The sequence below is a fragment of the Pristiophorus japonicus genome, chromosome 9 (genome assembly GCF_044704955.1).
Source record: "Pristiophorus japonicus isolate sPriJap1 chromosome 9, sPriJap1.hap1, whole genome shotgun sequence".
In the NCBI taxonomy this organism is placed as follows: Eukaryota; Metazoa; Chordata; class Chondrichthyes; family Pristiophoridae; genus Pristiophorus; species Pristiophorus japonicus.
In genome coordinates this window covers 132,980,987-133,002,114 of record NC_091985.1, presented here as the reverse complement: position 1 = coordinate 133,002,114, position 21,128 = coordinate 132,980,987, and the positions used below count along the sequence as shown (strand labels likewise).

At 45.7% G+C, this 21,128-nt stretch overlaps 1 protein-coding gene across 2 annotated transcripts in view; it reads left to right on the top strand.

Moving 5' to 3' along the window:
• plcb1 (phospholipase C beta 1) overlaps window positions 1-20,712 on the top strand; it is a 1,109,102-nt gene extending 1,088,390 nt beyond the window's left edge. Inside the window, exon 33 of one of the 2 annotated variants that reach the window (XM_070889862.1) lies at window positions 18,344-20,712. In XM_070889862.1, the coding sequence (XP_070745963.1) occupies window positions 18,344-18,574 (231 nt within the window). In that variant the 3' untranslated portion in view covers window positions 18,575-20,712. The remainder of the gene's footprint in view (window positions 1-18,343) is intronic. The other variant, XM_070889863.1, reaches the window with a different exon arrangement.
• Window positions 20,713-21,128: the final 416 nt, after the last annotated feature.

Below are 21,128 nucleotides of genomic sequence, written 5' to 3'. Positions count from 1 at the left end.
CTCACAGCTCACACCGCCACCCAGTTTAGTGTCATCCGCAAACTTGGAGATATTACACTCAATTCCTTAATCTAAATCGTTGATGTATATTGTGAACAGCTGGGGTCCCAGCACTGAGCCCTGCGGCACTCCACTAGTCACTGCCTGCCATTCTGAAAAGGACCCGTTTATCCCGACTCTCTGCTTCCTGTCTGCCAACCAGTTCTCTATCCACGTCAGTACATTAACCCCAATACCATGCGCTTTGATTTTACACACCAATCTCTTGTGCGGGACCTTGTCAAAAGCCTTTTGAAAGTCCAAATACACCACATCCACTGGTTCTCCCTTGTCCACGCTGCTAGTTACATCCTCAAAAAATTCCAGAAGATTCGTCAAGCATGATTTTCCTTTCATAAATCCATGCTGACTTTGTCCGATCCTGTTACTGCTTTCCAAATGCGTTGCTATTTCATCCTTAATGATTGATTCCAACATTTTCCCCACTACTGATGTCAGGCTAACCGGTCTATAATTACCCGTTTTCTCTCGCCCTCCTTTTTTAAAAAGTGGTGTTACATTAGCTACCCTCCAGTCCATTGTGATGACCAAATGCTTTTCCGGCGCAGAAATTGCAATTTTCTCATCCCACCCCTCCCCTTACACTGTGCAAACAGGCTCCTGCGCCTGTTTGTACCAGCTGTAAAATTTTCCAGCGTAATTGATGGGCAATTAGCCCACTTTTTGCCAGCAATGAGGATTTGAAAGTCGCAGCAGATTATCTTTCCATTTGGAACTTGACAGATCGCAAGTCGGGATTTAGCGCAAGCGCATGTGTACATCCCGAACCTGCGGTCAGTTTCAAAGGCAGTATGATGGCATACTCAGAGCCGCAAATTCAGGACTCGCGCTATCAAGCGGCACTTACTCACAAATAACCTGTTCATCAATGATCAACATCATCATAGGCGGTCACTCGAACGAGGATGACTTGCTTCCACATGAGTTCACAGATGTTTCAATGAAGGACCCAATATTCCAGTCCTGAACTCCATTTGAGGGGTTGGAAGATGCCTGTGCGTCGATTTTTTTTAACGTGTGGTGACCGTTGCACATCAGCCACCACACTGGCTTGACAGAGCTAAGCCTTTATCCAGTGGCAAGGATTAACCAGGACAACTGGAGACCTGCTCTGCTGCACGGACCTAGTGTGCACACATATCGCAATGTAGGCTGGCCCATGCTGCCCCTGGGCTCTCGGCTCTTCTGGGCCCTGTACTCTCAGCAAATGTTTTTGTGGTGGAGGTTCGGCGAGGGATCATGGCGGAGGAGCGGTAAGAGACCGTGGCGGAGGTGTGGCAAATGTTTTTGTGGCGGGGGAGCGGCGAGAGATTGTGGCGGAGTTGCGGCGAATGTGGCGGAGCGGCAAGCGATCATGACGGAGGTGCGACATAGAACAATACAGCACAGAAGGAAGCCATTCGACCCATCGTGCCTGTGCCAGCCAGTTAAGTAGAGCTTCCAATTCAGCTCAAATAGCAACAGGAGCCAATGAATGTGTTGCCCTGCAGAAGGAACAAATGACCCTCATTTGTCCTTCAACACCTCACAAACACCCCCCTGACCTATGTCGTAAATCCCCCTCTCGTCGGTCCCTCAGGATGCAATTGGTCTTTCCACTATTGCGGAGAAGAATGAGGAGATCCATCCTTTCTCCACGATCTAGCGCTCCTGGAACGTGGCGACGGTTGGAAATTAAGCAGCCTCGGGAAGGATTTCCCTTAGCAGTGTGACTTTTCCTGGAGCACAATCGCAGCATCATTGCATGAAGCGACCATCAGACTCCAGTCTCCTCTTTAATATAACCCCGTCTCCAGGTTTCTCCGCAGTAACCAGCAGCCTGTTCTCAAACACTACATCGCACAACAGCTGCTCCCCGATACATCTGCAGGAGCCAAAAGGCACAGGGCTCCATCCATGGCACTAGGTGCTTTGAATTAAACATCGCGCTGCTGCTGATAGCTTCCAATTTCCAGTGACCTCACCAAACCGCATGTACACTTGTCCGGCTTTGCAGATTTGAGAATGGGTACCGACATATTTCGTTAGGGCAAAAAAATAAGTATTACTTTTGCCTACATATTGGCGGACACCTTGAAGTCTTCTCGTGGACCCCTAGGGGGTTGCAGACCCCATCAATACTCAGTTTGGGGTTCCGCCAGGACCACGCGGCTTATGACTACATTACAACCTTGGTCCAAACATGGCCAAAAGAGCTGAATTTGAGATGAGGGAGAGTGACTACCCTTGACATCAAGGCAGATGTTGACTGAGTGTGGCATCAAGGAGCTCTAGTAAAATTGAAGTCAATGGGAATCAGGAGGGAAAACTCTCCACTGGCTGGAGTTATACCTAGCACAAAGAAAGATGGCTGTGGTTGTTGGAGGCCAATCATCTCAGCCAAAGGACATCACTGCAGGTGTTCGTCAGACAGTGTCCTAGGCCCAATAGTCTTCAGCTGCTTCATCAATCATGTTCAGAAATGAGGATGATCGCTGATGATTGCAGTGTTCAGTTCCATTTGCAACTCCTCAGATAATGAGGCAGTCCATGCTTGCATGCAGCAAGACCTAGACAACATTCAGGCTTGGGCTGATAAGTGGCAAGTAACATTCGCGCCACACAAGTACTAGGCAATCACCATCTCCAACAGGGGAAAGACTAACCCCCACTGCCCCTTGACAGTCAATACTGTTACCATCATTGAATCCGCAACCATCAACTTCCTGGGGGTCATCATTGACCAGAAACTTAACTTGCCCAGCCACATAAATACTGTGGCTACAAGAGCAGGTCAGAGGCTGGGTATTCTGCAGTGAGTGACACACTCCTGACTCCCCAAAGCTTTTCCACCATCTTCAAGGCACAAGTTAGGAGTGTGATGGAATACTTTCCACTTGCCTGGATGAGTGCAGCCTCCAACACTCAAGAAACTCAACACCATCCAGGACAAAGCAACCCGCTTGATTGGCACCCCATTCACTCCCTCCACCACCAGCGCACCATGGCTGCGGTGTGTACCATCTACAACTCACCAAGGCTTCTTCGGCAGCATCTCCCAAACCCATGACCACTACCATGTAGAAGGACAAGGGCAGCAGGAACACCACCACTTCCAAGTTACACACCATCCTGACTTGGAAATATATCGCTGTTCATTCATCGTCGCTGGATCAAAATCCTTCAAGAAGGTGGCTCACCACGACCTTTTCAAGTGAAATTTAGGGATGGGCAATAAATCTCGGCTTTGCCAGTGACGCCCACATCCCGTAAATGAATAAAAGAAAGAACTGTGGGTAAAGCTTGTTCTACCGTACCAATGGCAGCTCGAACCAATACATTTGCAGTAAATGCCTTCAGCTTGTGTTCTAAGGGTGTAGCCCCACAAAGGTGAGGAACCATTGATTGCATGTTGTCATTAATTGGCCAAGGATTTGCTCTGGAATGTATTCAGCGCTACAGATGACTGCTACAGCGCTACAAGTTACGGCCAACCTTTACACATAATTTAACTGGTGCATGATCAGACCTAGCATCTACTTTATGCTGAGCGATCAAAAATTGGAGGGAAAAAATTATCTTCATTTTGCTCCAGGATTATTCATGTATGCTAGATTTTTTCCACCTGCATTTCTGAGAAATTCACTTACGATAAAGGCTGTGCCTCATTTGACTAAGGTTATCACTGCAGCTTTCACTGGCGTTGCTTCCTGCTCAGTGGAAGATTGTAGTGCAGATCACTATGGGGTCAAAGGTCTAGGGCCCTTTCAGTCCGACTGTAACCCTGGTGGTATTAAAGGAGAATGTGTCATTGGAACCACCTAGCCCAAGTTCTGAGTGACTTTGCAAAGTGTGATTCGAGCCATTCTGACTTCAGAACTCAGAGAGGATACAGTCCGGCCAACCCAGCAAAAGCCTCCCAAGTTCCTGACCCCATCCCAGCCCAAGTGCTGCCTCCCCCAGCTGAAGTTCCTGACACCCCTCAGCCCAAGTTCATCCCTCCCTCCAGCCCAAGTTCATGCCTCCCAGCCCAAGTTCATGACCGAACCCACCCCCCCATAGATGGGGCATTGTGTGTGGGTCACCAGGTTTCTGAGAAATTGTGTGTGTGTGTAAAGGGTTTGGAAGAACGTGATGCATCTTCCATGAGTTCCCTCTCTACCCTCCGATCCCCACTCCCGCTTTCCCATCTCTCTCTCTCTCCCCCCCTCCCCCCGTCTCTTCCCCCCCATGTCTTCCCCCCATCTCTCTCCCTCTCCCCTACCCCATGTCTCTCCCTCTCTCCCCCCCCGTCTCTTCCGCCCCATCTCTCTCTCTCCTCCTAGCCCCTTGTCTCTCTCTCTCTCTCTCTCTCTCTCTCCTCACCCCCCCGTCTCTCTCTCCCCTCCACGAATCTTTCTTTCCCCCCCACCGCCTCTCTCTCTCTCTCTCTCCACCCCCCATCCTCCCGTCTCTCTCTCTCCCCCCCCCTTTCTCTCATCTCTCTCTTCCATCTCTCTCTCTCTCCCCCCATCTCTCTCTCCCTCCCCCGCCACCCCCAGCTTTCTCTCTCTCTCTCCCCCCCCCAGGGTCTCTCTCCCCTCCCCCCGTCTCTCTTCCCCCCAGTGTCTCTTCCCCCCAGTGTCTCCCTCGCTTCTCCACCCCCAATTCTCTCTCTCTCTCCCCCCGTTTCTCTCCACCCGCCCCGCCCGCTGCCTCTCCCCTCTCGCCCGCCGCACCTCTCTCCCCTCCCACCCCACCCCACGCCACCCATCCACCACCTCTCTCTCCCCGCCCTCCCCCACCCCCCTCTCCGCCTCGCCCGCCTGCCGCTTCTCTCTCTCCCACTGCCTCTGATGTTTTCTCCAGAAGGCCGCAATAATGCAAAGGCTGGAAGCAAATCCAGCTGCAGTGCCATAAAATGTTTCAGCAACGGACTCCATGCAGACTCATTGGGGCCGCCTTCCAGTTACGGTTTTGGTTTCGGGTTCGAGGAGTCTGCGCATGGCGCGAGAGAATTTGGGGGCGGAGTCCAGAGGACGCAGGTGCAGAAAAAACATAGTGCAAATAGTCACTCTGTTCACAAATCCTGTCGGATTTGGTCAAGTAATATGAGCTCTGCAATCTTGTGTTCAGCCATTACACTGAAGTATTGCACATTCGCAGTTTGATTGACATTTTTTTGTCTATTATATTGATTATCATCATCATCATAGCAGACCCTCGAAATTGAGGAAGACTTGCTTCCACTCTAAAAGTGAGTTCTCAGGTGACTGTACAGTCCAATATGGTAATTACAGTCTCTGTCACAGGTGGGACAGATAGTCGTTGAAGGAAAGGGTGGGTGGGACTGGTTTGCCGCACGCGCCTTCCGCTGCCTGCGCTTGTTTTCTGCATGCTCTTGGCGATGAGACTCGGTGCTCAGCGCCCTCCCGGACGCTCTTCCTCCACTTAGAGCAGTCTTTGGCCAGGGATTCCCAGGTGTCGGTGGGGATGTCGCACTTATCAAGGAGGCTTTGAGGTTATATTGCTTAAGTGACTTATTAAGTCATTTGAGATGTAGTAAAGGACGCTTTATTATAGGCATATTGCGATTGGCTGCTTGTTTTTCTTTTGGTCCTTGCATACAAATAATAGAAACTTTAGGATGGGAAGAAAGAATATGTACAAAGAATTTAGATTTGATAATAGAGAGCAACAGGCATTAAAAACAATACATGGCCACATTAGGAACAATGTACCGATGGATGGGATGAAAGGAGTGCCTGCTCAAACAACATGTAAATTCATAAATCACAGCGGAGTAAAGTGTTACCATTCCAAATTAAACCCTGGACCTCTTGCAATTAATAGTCTATCAAACCTCTACCTCTATTACAATTAATAGACAGTCAGTATTTTTGATGAGGTCAATAGGGGCCCTAATTGCACATAGCATATACAGCGTACTGTCAAAAGTTAGTGGAAAGGCCAAATTAATTTTCAAATTTGTTAAATTTAAAAAGATATTATTTTTAGTATCAGATTAAGTATGCTTAAAAAAAATCACTCTTAAAGGATAGCTAATTTGCTGGATGCAAATCCTTCCCCTAATAATTTTTGTAAAACAAGTAAAACCATTGTTGCTAGAGAACTGTACTGTGGTAAACATGGTCAATCATTGAAACCAAGCAAATAATCTGAGGTGCACATTGAGCAACCAATATCTGATACGTAACAGTGTCAGAGTCAACGGGTGACCCAAGACTGCTTATTCCAGTTATTTAATTCTTTGTGGATACCCAAAGATTTCCTTGGTTTTTCTATAACAGAGTAGTAGATTGCGTGATCTCGGGGAGGGGCAATAGCCAGCAATTTATATGTTCAGATCTGTCACTAGATTTTGCTGGTTAAAGGTAAGTTCCTTTTGTTTTACCAGACAGTTTTCATATTTATGCATTGTAAGCTATCTTTAAATTAGAAGTGCCATGTCCGTTTAAAAGAAGTATCTGTGTAGACTAGCAGAAACCCTCGTGGCAGGCACAGTGAGTTGAGAGAGTGGTTTTGAGTGAAGAAGGTGCTTTGATGTTTGGAGAAAATGCTCTTGGAATTGAGAGAAAGAATACGATGGATAAAGAACTGAGTGAAGCTCCCTGCTTATTTGTTGTTGTTTGTATCTTCATGCTCTTCCCTTGGGCAATAATATAAAATAGTGGGAAGGATTCGTCGGCTAATTAGCAGTCTCTGATAGACCACGACTTGAACATTCCTTCCATGACCTTCATCATCTTTACCCCAGTCAATAGGGTGGTTAAGGTGGAAGGATTTAAAAACGTGGTATAAAATTAGAATGAAGTTTTATGGTGGTTGTATGCGCAGAATAATGTTTTGGTGTTCAGTGACAGGTGCTGGATGCACTCCCAAAAGATCCCATGTTTCACAATAGTGAACTTCAGCATTAAGTTAGCACAGCTCCACCGAGGATTCCTTTACAATATGCTTTTCTTGGAACACAAAAGCTTTTCTTTTTCTTTAAACTGTCCTTCAAAAACATAAAGAGGACGAAGTAGTTTATATTACTATATTTTTTTTATTTGTTCATGGGATGTGGGCAAGGCCAGTATTTATTGCCCATCCCTAATTGCCCTTGAGAAGGTGGTGGTGTTCTGCCATCTCCCATTTTTTTCTTTAAGAGCTGTTTCTATACTTTTATTACAATTACTATTACAATTAAAAGACTTGCATTTTTATATAACACCTTCTCACGCCTCTCAGAAATGGCGTAAAGCACTACATATACAAAGAATATTTTTGAAGTGGAGTGACTATTGTTTTGCAGATGAACAAACTTTATCTAATAATGTTAGTTGTGCCGTATCCTATTTTTGATACAGAAAGATATAGTGAATTCAGTCTGTTGTATTCTTATTATATGCTGCACCTCGTCGTTAGAAAATTCTATGGAAAATTATTAGCTCAGTATTTTATATTCAGATTTAGCAATATTTGCATTTAGCCTTTTTGAACATGAGACTTAATAGATGTGACAGGACACAGAAGACTGAGAAAATTAACATTCGAGGGAGATGACCTAATCTACCTCGACAATGAAATGTAGGGATAAATTATGTTTAGTGAATGCTGATTTGAAAACCTTTAATTGATGACAATACAGTGCAGAATCAAATTTGAAGTTTGGTAGTCTCCTAGGGCAAGAGTATAGTGAACTGCCAACATAAGTGCAACAGCAATTAATCATCAGGGTATTTTCAGGTCAGGATGTGAAAGCACATATACCAGTCGATACTCATTTTATTTACCTTTACATATAAAAGGCTTATTCATTGTTGCAGCATTTCTAATAGACAAGTTGCATCCTTACACTAATGTTTGGATTATTTCCTGTTACTACGCATACATGTGCATGTGTCTGTGTGTGAATGCTGGGCTCCCCTTAATAATTATAGTATTGCATCATTAAGAACATAAACAATTTATGTTAAGACTAAAAGCCAAATGCTACAGATGCAAGGTGTTATGTAATGATCCCAGTACCTTAAATGTAATGTAAGCACTATGCCACACCACAGAGGGCGCTGTGGTGGGAAACCTGGAAGTACCTAGAACAGGCACGACATAAGGCTGACCACCACACCTGAGAGGCACTCTGGAGCTGAACAATAAAGGATGAAGGTCACAGCAGTTAGACTTATACCGGACCGTGTGGAGTCAGTGATTTGTGTGCTAGATACACCACATTGGCGACTAGGAAGCGGACGAACGCCACGCAACCATGGCTACTCTGGGCTCGCTAAAGGATTTTACCGTGGATAATGATTGGGAGGCCTTTACGGAAAGGCTCGAGTACTACTTCACAGCAAATGACCTGACGAAGGACACGGACGCAATGAGAGAGAAGCGTAAGGCGATATTGCTCTCCAGTTGTGGAGATGAGGTTTACTGTCTCGTCAGGGATTTGCTGGCACCCGGGAGCGCCAGGGGCAAGTCATATGAGGAGCTGATTGAATTCATTCGTGACCAGTTGAAACCGAAGGAGAGCATCCTCACGGCCAGATTTTACCATCACTGCAGACCTGAGGGCCAGGATATCACCAAATATGCTGCGGACCTCAGGAGACTCGCGGCGCCGTGTGATTTTGGCGCACACGTTGACGAGGCGTTACGGGACGTTTTCGTCATGGGGATTGGCCACGAGGGCCTCCTTCACAAGCTGTTAGCCACGGAACCCACAGTCACTCTGACAAAGGCCATCGCCATCAGCTGGGCATATATGACCTCGACTTGCAGCACCAAGCAAATAATCCACACAGTCTCGAACCCGGCAGGCACTGTCCACAGGATAGCACCCACCACGGACAAAACTGCAGAACGTGGCTCTGCCCGGACCTCGGGGTCCTGGAACTCACCGCTGAGGGGGGCCAATCAAGCAGCACCATGCTGGCGTTGTGGAGGAAGCCATGAGGCTCACCAGTGCAGGTTTGCGGAGTACACGTGCAATACCTGCCTCATTAAAGGCCACCTTCAGCGTACGTGTAAAAGAAATCGGACTCACCATGTGGCTGAGGAGATGGGGGATGATCTACTGTTCAGCGAGGAGCAGGTAGAAGATGATGAGGTGTTTGGACTGCACACGTGTACTGACGATTCGCCCCCAGTGATAAGGGAAGTAAAAATCAACGGAGTCCCTGTGATTATGGAAGTGGACACGGGCTCGGGTCTGTCGTTGATGAGTCGGAGAACTTTTGATAAACTGTGGATTAACCCAGCTGCACGACCCAAGCTGGTCCCGATCACGGCGAAGCTGTGTACCTACACCAGGGAACTGATACCTGTTCTTGGCAGAGCGATGGTGCAGGTATCCCAAGGGGACGAGACGGACGGTTTACTTTTGTGGGTCGTTGCAGGCGATGGGCCGACACTCCTCGGCTGGAGGTGGATGGGGACAGTCCGTGGGAGCTGGGCAGACTTCTTCACTCCACAGGCTGCTGCTCCCCGGGGTGCTGCCGTGCCCCGGGTTCCCAGAGAGCAGCGCCGACCAAGCTGGAGCTGCAGCCTCAATCCCCCCACAGGCAAGTCCCAGGCCTGGACCTCACACAGAGATCCTGCAGTCTCAGCCCCCACAGGCAAGCAGCCCTGCAGAGAGGGGCCTAGTGGGGGGGGGGGGGGGGGGGGGGCGTGGGTGAGCCGGCGGGGTGCGAAGGATCCAGGATGGCCGGCGGATTGGAAGAGCCCCGCCGAGGAAGTAGCCATCGGGCGGGCCCCGCCGAGGAGCTGTTAGCATCGGGCGGTGGCAGCAGCTGAAGGTCGGCGGCCACGGCGGCCGCTACGGAGGCCGCGGGAGAGACCACGACGGTTGCAGGAGAGGTGGCAAGTCAGGTGGCAGTGGAGGGGAGCGGAGGGGAGCGGAGGCTGCTACGGCGGAGGGCAGCCGGAGCGGCGGAAAAGAAGATGGCGGCGGCATCGTGTTCAGAGCAGCAGAGTATCAAAGATGGCGGCGCCCAAGGAGAAGCCTCGTGGAATCCTCCTGCATCAAAAATGGCGCCTTAAAAAGGAAATGCACCCGGGAGTCTTAAAAGGGCCTTACCAAGAGGTGGTCCCCACAAAGGACTTCTGTAAGGCAGAACGAGTCTAAAATGTTAATTTGAGATGGCGAATTTATAATAAGAATTAATTTTTTAATGCTGTATGGCCACTGTATTTGTGTAAAATAATGGATGAAGTACAATTAATGATAAGGGCTAACAAGGAAATCAAGGATCCGTTACCAGTCAATAACTAGTTAATGTACCAGATAATATGTACCACACTAACGCGCTGTCCATGCCTACCTGCCTTCCGTTGGACAAGTGTGATGTTATGTAATGATGTGTGTATCGTCCCAGTACCTTAAATGTAATGTAAGCACTATGCCACACCACAGAGGCGCTGTGGTGGGAAACCTGGAAGTACCTAGAACAGGCACTATATAAGGCTGACCACCACAACCTGAGAGGCACTCTGGAGCTGAACAATAAAGGACGAAGGTCACAGCAGTTAGACTTATACCAGACTGTGTGGAGTCAGTGATTTGTGTGCTAGATACACCACACAAGGAATTTGAAATAAAAATAGAAAATGCTGGAAACACTCAGCAGATCAGGCATCTGTGGAGAAAGGAAAAAGGGAAGGTTAACGTTTCAGGTCTATGACCGTTCGTCAGAACCCCAACAAAGGTATTAGGGTTCTGATGGAGGGTCATCGAGCTAAAATGTTAACTCTGTTTCTCTCTCCATTAATGCTGCCTGACCTGCTGAGTGTCTCCAACATTTTCTGTTTGTATTTCCTTCAGTTAAGACTTTGATTTGGCACCACTGAGTAACCAACAATTGTTAGTTTTCCAACATTAAGACATTTTGCGTAGGTGTGCCATTAGTTTCTCAGTTTTTAAAGAGGAAAATGTTATATTAATGGGGTGACATTTGTGGTCGGAGGCATGCCTCCGGAGTACACCTCCGTCCTGGAAAAAATCCAAACCTATCTGCTGGCTCACGAGCTTCAGAGTCTTCGGGTCCTGGGCCCCCAGGCATACGGCTGCCTAAAGGCCCACAGATCCCAGGGGCGCAGGGGGTTCAGAAGCATCCCTGGGATCATATGGGCCAGGTCAACCAATTAGAAAGGGGGATTCCTGATATGTTTATGAAGATTCCATTTATGAACGGAATCCCCATAAGCTTATGTGGAATTCCACAAATAAATAAATAACTAACGCGACTGAAATAAAATAATATCCCCATGTTCAAAATTAATTAAAAGTTCCTTTAGTTAAGCATCTAAAATAAAAATTACACTTTTAGAAAAATAATTTTGAACATTTTAATCCAGGCCAAAATTTACATAAATTAATTTTAAATAGTTTTGTATGTTGTAATCATTTTTAAAATTTTAAATCAACATTTATTTTAACTCTTACGTTGGTGAAAGCGTGCACCCTAAGCTTTTACCAGGCGCAAGGGTTTTGTAGGCATTTGCTGGGCGGTAGTTGGGCAAGTAGCCCAAATCTGTGCCAGCGAAAATGTTTTTACAGCTCAAGCGGCCGATCTGTCAAGGCGAATCTTGACAGATCTCAAGTTCCGGGGTTTCACGCATGTGCAGCGCATGCGATATGCTACCATTGGCATGTAATTTCAGGCCCATTATGTATATTTCAGAAAATCCTAACACACATTTGATGAGGTCAGTGTGCAATTTGTATGGCATTTAGGGAAGATTGCACTGCTACCTTGATTTTCCTGGGAATTGTGCATGTTTAGGGATCAAAGTAATTTGGTTATATTGACTACTGGTCATCCTGGATTAGATCACTGGGTTAGGTGCTGGTGCATAATGTTTATAATATTATGACATATAGGCTATCATGCTAATAATTTAATTATCATTTTAAGAATTTTGAGTTAAATATGCTTTCATTACCAATTATAATGCTACTTTATATGCATTTTAAAAATATAAATGTTGCATATTTAATCTGTGAAACACTGATGTGAAATGACATTTTAATATTGTTTATGTTAGTTTATGTTTCCACATTCTGTAACATTTATATTTTTGCTGCTTGCCGGTATTCTCCCCTTCCTTCTTCTCCTAAAAGCATTGGTGTAAAGATTCATCTGGGGCCGTTTTTAGGCCCAAGCCCAGACCCGAGCGCTGTGCAGACCTCAGGCGCCCGAACCAAGAGGCCCAAGGATCGATGGAAATTGGAACTCGGGCCTCATCAACATATTCGGGGTGAGCTGCCAGCATTGGTCGCGCCTCCACAGGCAGCTCGGAGGAGGACATCAATGTCAGACTGCTTGCCTCACCAGCAGCGGCCCTCAGCTAAGTCCCTGAAGAAGGGGTTAGAGCGGGTTCCAGAAGGAAGGTGGTGATTACCACGCCCCTCTGGATTTGGCAGCGTAGTTCTGTTCCTCCTGGCTCCACGGGAAAGGTTTTTTTTTAATTCTAAAATTTATCCTTCGTTGTTGGCCACTGACTAATCCCGATGCATGTCACGTTCTTTCTGCCTAATTCCAGCAAAGGGTTCTTCAATAGGCGTTAGGCCCCTAATTATATTCAAGAGGCCGAATGCCTGTTTTAGGTGTCCCCCCTGGATTGGGCACGAGCTGTCCCACTGCTAAATTGGTATGGTTTACGCCCACAAAATAGGGGCAACACATACCAATTTCTATCTCGCTAACTTCCTGCTGGGGTTCCTTGGGCATCGGTCACCATTCAGTATCTTACCTCGTGTGAGGCTTGATGGTGACCATGGGAGCCATTGCAGCCAAGCCCGACCCTATCCGCACGCACACATACACTTTCAGCAAGGGATATCGGGATCAGGAGGAGGAACCCTGACTGACCTTCTCCACTCCCTAACCTGGAGATACTGAGCCCAATTGCAGCTCATTCACTCCTGGCCTGGCTCAGATCAGCGAACTCAACACAGCCAGGGGAGCAAACCAGGAAACTTTAGGCTGACTGGATAAAAATACTGCCACATTGGTGAATCGCTCACAATTTCAATTCGCAGCTTATATCCAAGATAGACCGAACAATGTAATCTCTAAATCCTAGACTTGATCAATGGGGAGTTTCAGTAGTTGTTGCACTGCTGCTTATTTAAGAACATAAGAAATATGAGTAAGTGTAGGCCATTCGGCCCATCGAGCCTGCTCTACCATTCAGCCACTCAGGTTACTCTCCGACCTCAACTCCACTTTCCTGCCTAATCCCCATATCCCTTGATTTTCTTAGAGTCCAAAAACCTATCGATCTCAGCGTTGAATATAATCAACGACTGAACATCCACAGCTCTCTGGGGTAGAGAATTTCAAAGATTCACAACCCGCTGAGTGAAGAAATGACCAACCCCTTATCCTGAGACTGTGTGACCCCTAGTTCTCGACTCTCCAGCCAGAGGAAACAACCTCTCAGCATCTGCCCTGTCAAGCCCTCTCAGAATCTTGTACATTTCAATGAGATCACCTCTCATTCTTCTAAACTCCAGAGAGTATAGGCCCAGTCTACTCAATCTCTCCTCATAGGACAACCCTCTCATCTCAGGACTATTTGCTACAAGATTTTGGACAGCAAAAATGTTACCGTTTTACAGTAGTTGCACGAAAAGCTTTCTGCATGACTTATTACAGCACAAAGTGGGGCTGTTGTCAGTTTCTATATAGGGGCAGTGATTTTAACTGAAAGCAGGTCTTGGGCAGGTCAGTAGTGAGGTGAGTTTAAAGACTCACCCACTGATGCTTGTAACTCCCGGGCCTTATTTCCAATGTTACTGGCGAGTTTCAATCTGAATTGGTTGACCTGACAGGAACCTCAACCAATTCCGGGGTGTGGTTTCCAGCAGGTCAGCCAGCGGCCTATTTAAAGTAGGAAAGCACCTCTCAAAGCGAGGTTAGCATTCCTTCAGGGCTTGTTTTGTTGGCAAGGTGGTGGAAAAAGAATCTTCTGAGAAATGAGCAGGAAGCAGGTGGCACGGTGCTTCGAAGCCTCCCTGGAGGTGCTGCTGGAAGAGGCGAAGGAGAGGAGAGATCTCCTGTTCCCCCAGCGATGCCAGGTGGGCTCCCAAACACATTCTCCACCAGGCATGGAGCGAGACTGCAGAGGTCGTCACCCTCAGGACCTGGATACAATGCAGAGAGCACTTCAGTGACCTCACTGGAGTAGCAAGGGCGAGAACTGCTCTTCATTTATGCCTCTCTCTCAAGGACCACATGACAGCAATCCACCACCGCCTTCCCCGCAGCACTCTGAACAAGGACACACTCCACCACTTCTCATTCTCATTACAAGCACACACTCATCTCTTCCTCACTCTCTTCACAACAGCCACCAGCATCATTCTCCTCTGATTTTCTAGCCTTTGTACAATCACCAACGTTTCTCAGGACTCCTTCCTCACTTCACACTCCGCACACACTTGCTTCCCATTCAGCGCCTCCTCATCCTGCTTGCATCTTGCCTCTTCTCCCTCTCAGCATATGCACTACCAGCACAAGCCCCACACAGCGACACTGTCCTTTCAGCAGCCACTCACTAACTCTTGCTCCCTCTTTCTGCAGGACTAAACGATGCACAATATTCGTGAGAGGAGCAAGAGGAGGACCAGCTAACCCCATGATCCTGAACGAGCTGGAGCAGCAAACCATGGAAATTTGTCGGCCTGCCAGTGCTGTGCACATCGGGCATTTCGAGCTTAGGGGGTTTCATTAAGCAGGGTCTCTGAAAATTACTTGTACCCCTTCAGTAAGCACTAGTGAAACACACATTCAGCCAGCTTGACTATACATCAAATTACATTGTGATGCATGTTTTCTGCAACTGTGCAGCCTCCCATTGCCATCCTAATCCTTGTCCCTTTTCTCTTCCTCTAGGTTCTTCTCAACAGCCAGAGACCCCCTCCCCACCACAAAGAAGGCACCTCAGTGCAGGAGAACCCTTCTCAGGAGCCATTGCCATGCGCTCCATCACTCCCAAACACCAACACAGAGATTAGCACCATGGCTGAATTAGTGAGGGGTCTGCAGTAGCACTTGTGCACAGGAGCAGGTATTGGTAACTGGGACAGCCCAGGAGACAGCTTGTGAGGTCCTCGCCCAGCTTTTCTGAGGAGGACAGAGATATGAACTTCATGGGCCCAGCAATAAGCAGAAAACTGCTGGCCTCACACAAGCAGTTGAACAAGTTATTGGAAGTCCTGCCAAGAAAGTTTTGCACCAAGGCAGAAAGTATAGAGGAGCTTGCATCCAGCCTGGCTGGTGTCAGCTCACATGGCTTCAGCACTCTGCAGTGTCAGACTTTGCTCAGTGGGGAGCACTTTCACCTGAGTCAGAAGTTTGTGGGTTCAAGGCCCACTCCCAAGATTTGAGCCTATAATCTGTGCAGTGCTGAGGGAGTGCTGCACCATCGGACGTGCCGTCTTTCAGATGAGATGTTAAACAAAGACAAGGAACATCTGCCCTCTCAGGTGGACATAAAAGATCCCACGACATTATTCAAAAGAGAGCAGGAGTGCATCCTATCCAACATTTATACCTCAACCAGCACCTAACAACAGATGCTCTGGTCATTTATTTCATTGCTGTTTGTGAGCCCTTGCAGAGGGTGAATTGGCTGCCACGTTTCCTTATTTTACACCAGGCTACACTCCAAAAATAATTCATTGGCTGTAAAGTGCTTTGAGGTGTCCTGAGGTTGTGCTAGGTGCTTTATAAATGCAGGTCCTTTCTTTCTTTTACCTTGGAGATTATGGCCACCTCCAGTGATGCTGCAGCCAGGTCCTCAGAACAGGAGTAAATGTTCGCAAGATATGCAGCTCAAATGGTTGCCAGGCAGATGCTGGGCTCACATCTGTGTTGTGCCTTGGAGAGACACACTGGTGGATAGGGGCTTTCAAGGAGTCATCCATCTTCTGCACTTGGCCCTCCTGCAGATCAGTGGATGTGATGAGCCACAGCCCCATGGGAGTGGCAATGGTTCAGTGGGAGTGGCACATGTTACCCTCTTTCAGGATGTAAATAGGTTGGCTTCATAAGAACATAAGAAATAGGAGCAGGAGTAGGCCATTAGGCCCCTTGAGCCTGCTCCGCCATTTAATAAGATCATGGCTGATCTGATCTTGGACTCAGCTCCACTTTCCTGCCCGCTCACCATAACCCTTTATTCCCTTATCTCTTAAAAATCTGTCTGTCTGTCTCTCCATCGACCTCGTCATCCCCTCAACCTGTACCTAGTACGGTGCCAGAAAGTGAGCTGGGCCGGACTGCCCCGGCAGAAGATGAGGTGCCGCAATCTACAGCCGGGCCTTCTCAGGCTCGACCACACAGCCGTCTCCGGATAGGAGTCGCAAAGGTTCCTACATGAGCATCAGCAGCCTTCCACTTGCTGAAGCCACTGCGGAAGCATCTCGTAGGGGTAGTAGAGTCAGAAAGGCTTCTGTTTAGTTAAGCACTCTGGATTGAGCACTACAATCTTCTCTTTGTGAATAAATTCATCAGTTTTTACACATTTGGGAATTTGGTCGATGGTCTCTTTTCATTGCAGCTCGTTTGCATTGTCAGAACTTCACTGCTAAAGAGTTTGGCTGAATGGTTTCACTCTTCACTGCAGAATGAAGGGTGTGGTGAAGTGGGTAACAAGGACTGTTAATGCACAGTGGCTTTTTGTCACTTTCTATGTGAGTGGATTGAAAAGGTCAACAAGAGAGTCAACTGATATCTGGCCTCTCTGACTTCCTCCTTCACCTGCTGTACTCTGGCATGTCCACTTGCTGCTTGTCCTGAGTCGATGAGGCTGCTGCTGCTGCTCCTCTTCATCCAAGTACATGAGCAATACAGGCACCCACGACAAGCAAAGAGTGCTTCGTCAGGGTGAGTGAAGTCACAAAAGTGAGAAAATGTTAATGTGGTCATTTACCAATGCCTTGGGAATGCAATAGGTTCTACAGTACGGGTATCTCTATAAACCTCTGCCTTCAGGTAAGTTCCCTGTTAAATTCTTTAGCAGCTCTGGTCAGTCCGTTTCTGAGGTCAGTCTGAGGTTTTACTGAGCAGGTTGGCCTCTGGGCAGGACTTCAGCCCTGCCCATTTAAAATAGCATCAGGGTCCCATTGGCATCATGGGACCCCGACTTGCATATATTTATTAGGCACCTGTCTTATGTTCTTATGTTCTTATTAATGTTGGGGAGGTCCAGAACCGGGGGTCACGGTCTAGGGATGGTGGGTGGGCCATTTGGGACCGAGATGGGGAGGGACTTCTTCACCCAGGGAGTGGTGAGCCTGTGGAGTTCTCTGCCACAGAGAGTTGTTGGGGCCAGTTCACTGGATGTATTCAGGAAGGAGTTAGATGTAGTCCTTACTACTAGGGGGATCAAGGGGTATGACGAGAAAGCAGGAATGGGGTACTGAAGTTGCATGTTCAGCCATGAATTCATTGAATGGCAGTGCAGGCTCGAAGGGCCGAATGGCCTTCTCCTGCACCTATTTTCTATGTTTCTATGTTTTTATGTCTGTTTCCAGATAAGGCAATTTTCACAATTTTAACCATTCACCTTCCCTGATCCCGCTGACTGGGTGGGATTAAAATCAAGGCCATACTGTCTGCTCCTAATGGTATAATACTTCATTCAAAAAGCTATTCGAAGGGTTCCCTGACCACTCAGTTGGTAAAGTCAGTTTTATCTGAGCCTTTCAGACCACAAGGTCTCATATTCAATTCCTAGTCTGTGCTGAGTTAACTGAGGTCAGCTCAGGCAGCTAATTTAATGCTACAGTTAGACTTAGCACCCTGTTGGAGTGAGGAAAAATCAGGTAAGGTTTCGACTACTGATCATTATCTAATGATCACTGCTGAGAAGTGTGGGTGTATTTGGACAAAGGGTGAGGACAAGATTGGGCCATGTGGTCAGAGCCTTCTGCACTCACTGTGTCAGCTCAAATATGAAGTTTGGCGATTGAACAAGGTATGAAAGGATGTCTGGCATCCTTGGAACAATGCTCCAGCAGTCGAGAATGAGGGGAGGAAATTGGCAAAGAAAAGAAATGTCTTTTGGGTCCTGATTTCATTATGTATATAGCACCATAAGATGAGAACTGATCACTGGTCTGTCTTCCTACCAGACCAGTTGCTGAAAAACATCAACAAATTTTTTGGCTTAACTGAAAGGATCTAGAAAAACAAATGTGTTGTTTATATCGGAGTGCACTTGTGTGGGACAAAAAGAACAAAAATCCTACACTGCAGCAAACAAATTCGGAGAATTTATTACACTACAATTTTTCTGTTGTTTGCAGCTACAGAGTGATCTCGATCAAGAATACCAAGACAAGTTTAAGCGGCTGCCTCTGGAAATCCAAGAATTTGTACAAGATACACTGAAAGGAAAGTTCAGTGAAGATGGAGACCACAGCGCTGCACCTCCCACCCTCGCTCCAGATAATGGGAAATTGAACCACAAGTCATGCTCAAATGAAGATGATTTAGAAGACACTAAGTCAGATAAAGTGTTTGATACTTCACTTTAATAGGCCGATCCCATCTTTAAACTGTGTTGATCTATTGTATTTATGGGCTGCTATACAAAGGATGTAGACAGGAGAATAACTGCTCAAGTACGTGGTTGTGCTCTGGAAGACCTATTCAAACATACAGTACAGTGTCAGGATCATGTGTGTGTACATCCTGTTCAAGTGCCAGTGCAAAACTAATTGTACGGTGCCACACATTACATTTTAAAACCATCAAAGAGGAATTTGAGATCCACAGTACTTAAATAGGCAAAGCTCAACAGCCACGTATACCATAACATTGCATGTTTGCACTGTGTTGTAAGAAACCTTTGCTTTAGCTGCAAGCACAGGTTTGCCATTGTCTGTGCTTTTTACATAAGTACACTTACCTAAGTAATTGTATATTGCTGCATACTTTAACATCGGCATTGCTGAATTAAGAATGCTGCTTAATATAATGGGAGTTTTGGTTGTGCAATACTAAAACTTTCTGCAGAGCTTTGTTCAGTATATTAAAGGGAAACAAGTTTCAGGGATGCATGCATGATGGAAGTATTGTGGTTATCACTGTGGATACTTTAAATTTAATTGTAAGGAGCAGTTTTGTCGTGGAGTTCGTGCTGTAATGTACTTTGATAGCTTTGCAGGGTAAAAAAGTGTATTTGACTTGTGTGTACAAAGTAGAGTTACATTGATATCACAGTTTTTCTAAACCAAGGTTATTATTACAAGTTAATGTGAGTGATGTAACAGAAAGTCCTTATATCCAACTGCACAATCAAAATATTGTAACTTGTTACACATCTAAAACATTTGTAAGATTTTTTTTGTACAATACAGGTGGTTGTAAATATCTGAAGGGAAAAAGTGCAAGCAAGTCATTGTATTGATATATGTATGTATGCACTTTGTGAATGAAATTCTAATTTCAAAATTAAACACTGAAAATACAATATTGTTGACAATTAATCAATTTAGCAAGCATTAGTATAATGAATAGTCACCTAAACAATTTGTGCAACCTGAGATCTTTGGCATTATTCATCCTGTGCCATATATCCAATACATAAGAGATACAGGTATTGCAGCAGTTGAATTGGCAGGAAAAATAGTTGAAGGTTTATGGTTAAAAACCTTTCAGTGTCACAGTGGTTGCTCAAACGATGAAATGCATAAATCTAAAGACTCTTGTATTTCCATTGCATTCAGTACGTATAATTATTCTGAGTGAAAACATTTCATTGCCATCATTTGGTGCAGTATTTGTCTACGATAATGTTTCAGTAAAACATTTAAACATCTCTTTATTTTTATACGATTTAACATGCTATTTTAATGAAAGCCCTACCAGTGTTGGGTCTAGCCATTTAAATGCTCATTATTTATAATGGGGCATTTCTCATTTTTTACTTTTTATTGGTTTTAATAGTGTGACAGATTATTGCAAAAATAGAAATTCATAATTTTATTCAGTCTGTATCACACCCTATAGTTTTCAACAGTTGCAACAGAAGAAACCACGTGTGTGTAATGTGTGAATATATATATATATATATATATACACATACTTACATACAAACTATATTTGTTGTTTAACGTTACTTGAATTAGATTTGTTGAATCTAACAAAACTAAGAAGGGGTCTATATGATGTGAAGAGTCTTGTGCCTTTAAAGTGTTGCCTTGTTCTGTATCTAAGTAGAATATTCAAAGTACTTATTGTGGAAATCTGTATTTATGGGCTGTTCTGTACTGAACTACGTTGTATGTGCACTTCATGTAACAACTGCAAACACTACTGCTTGTGTTCAGCATTAAGTGCGGGTTATTTTTGGATTGGGCATTTAACGGTGTTTCACGAACCTTAACTCGTACATCAGATCTAGACAAATCGCAAAGTGTGTGGTAACATCGAGTAAAACATAACCCTGTTTATTTCATTAATCATATTCAATGGATGGTCTGTGCTCTAATATTGTTAAATTGTTTTGATTTCAAGTTGACTGTAGAATAACAATGTGACAAAGGGAATACTTCACATAAAAAGGATGTAAATAATATTGTCTTTAACAATGATAATATGTTCTGAAATGCATATTCAAATTTTGTATGAATTCTATGCAATTTTCTGGCATGATGTTTCTTCCACGAGTAATTTTATGTGCATTCATCAGTTACAATGGAGAAATAAAAATTCTTTAAACATGAATTTCTCTGTGTCTGCATTACAGAAAGTTCTGCTATGTAATGTGCATTTAAAAAAAAAAGACAATTCCCTACGTAAACTTGAGGCCATTGAAAATTCGGTAGCCCGTGTCCTAACTGGCACCAAGTCCCGCTCACCCATCACCCCTGTGCTCGCTGACCTACATTGGCTTCCGGTTAAGCAACACCTCGATTTCAAAATTATTATCCTTGTTTACAAATCCCTCCATGGCCCCTTCTTATCTCTGTAATCTCCTTCAGCCTTACAACCCCCCAAGATATCTGCGCTCCTCAAATTCTGCCCTTTTGGGCATCCCTGATTATAACTGCTCAACTATTGACGGCCGTGCCTTCAGCTGCCTGG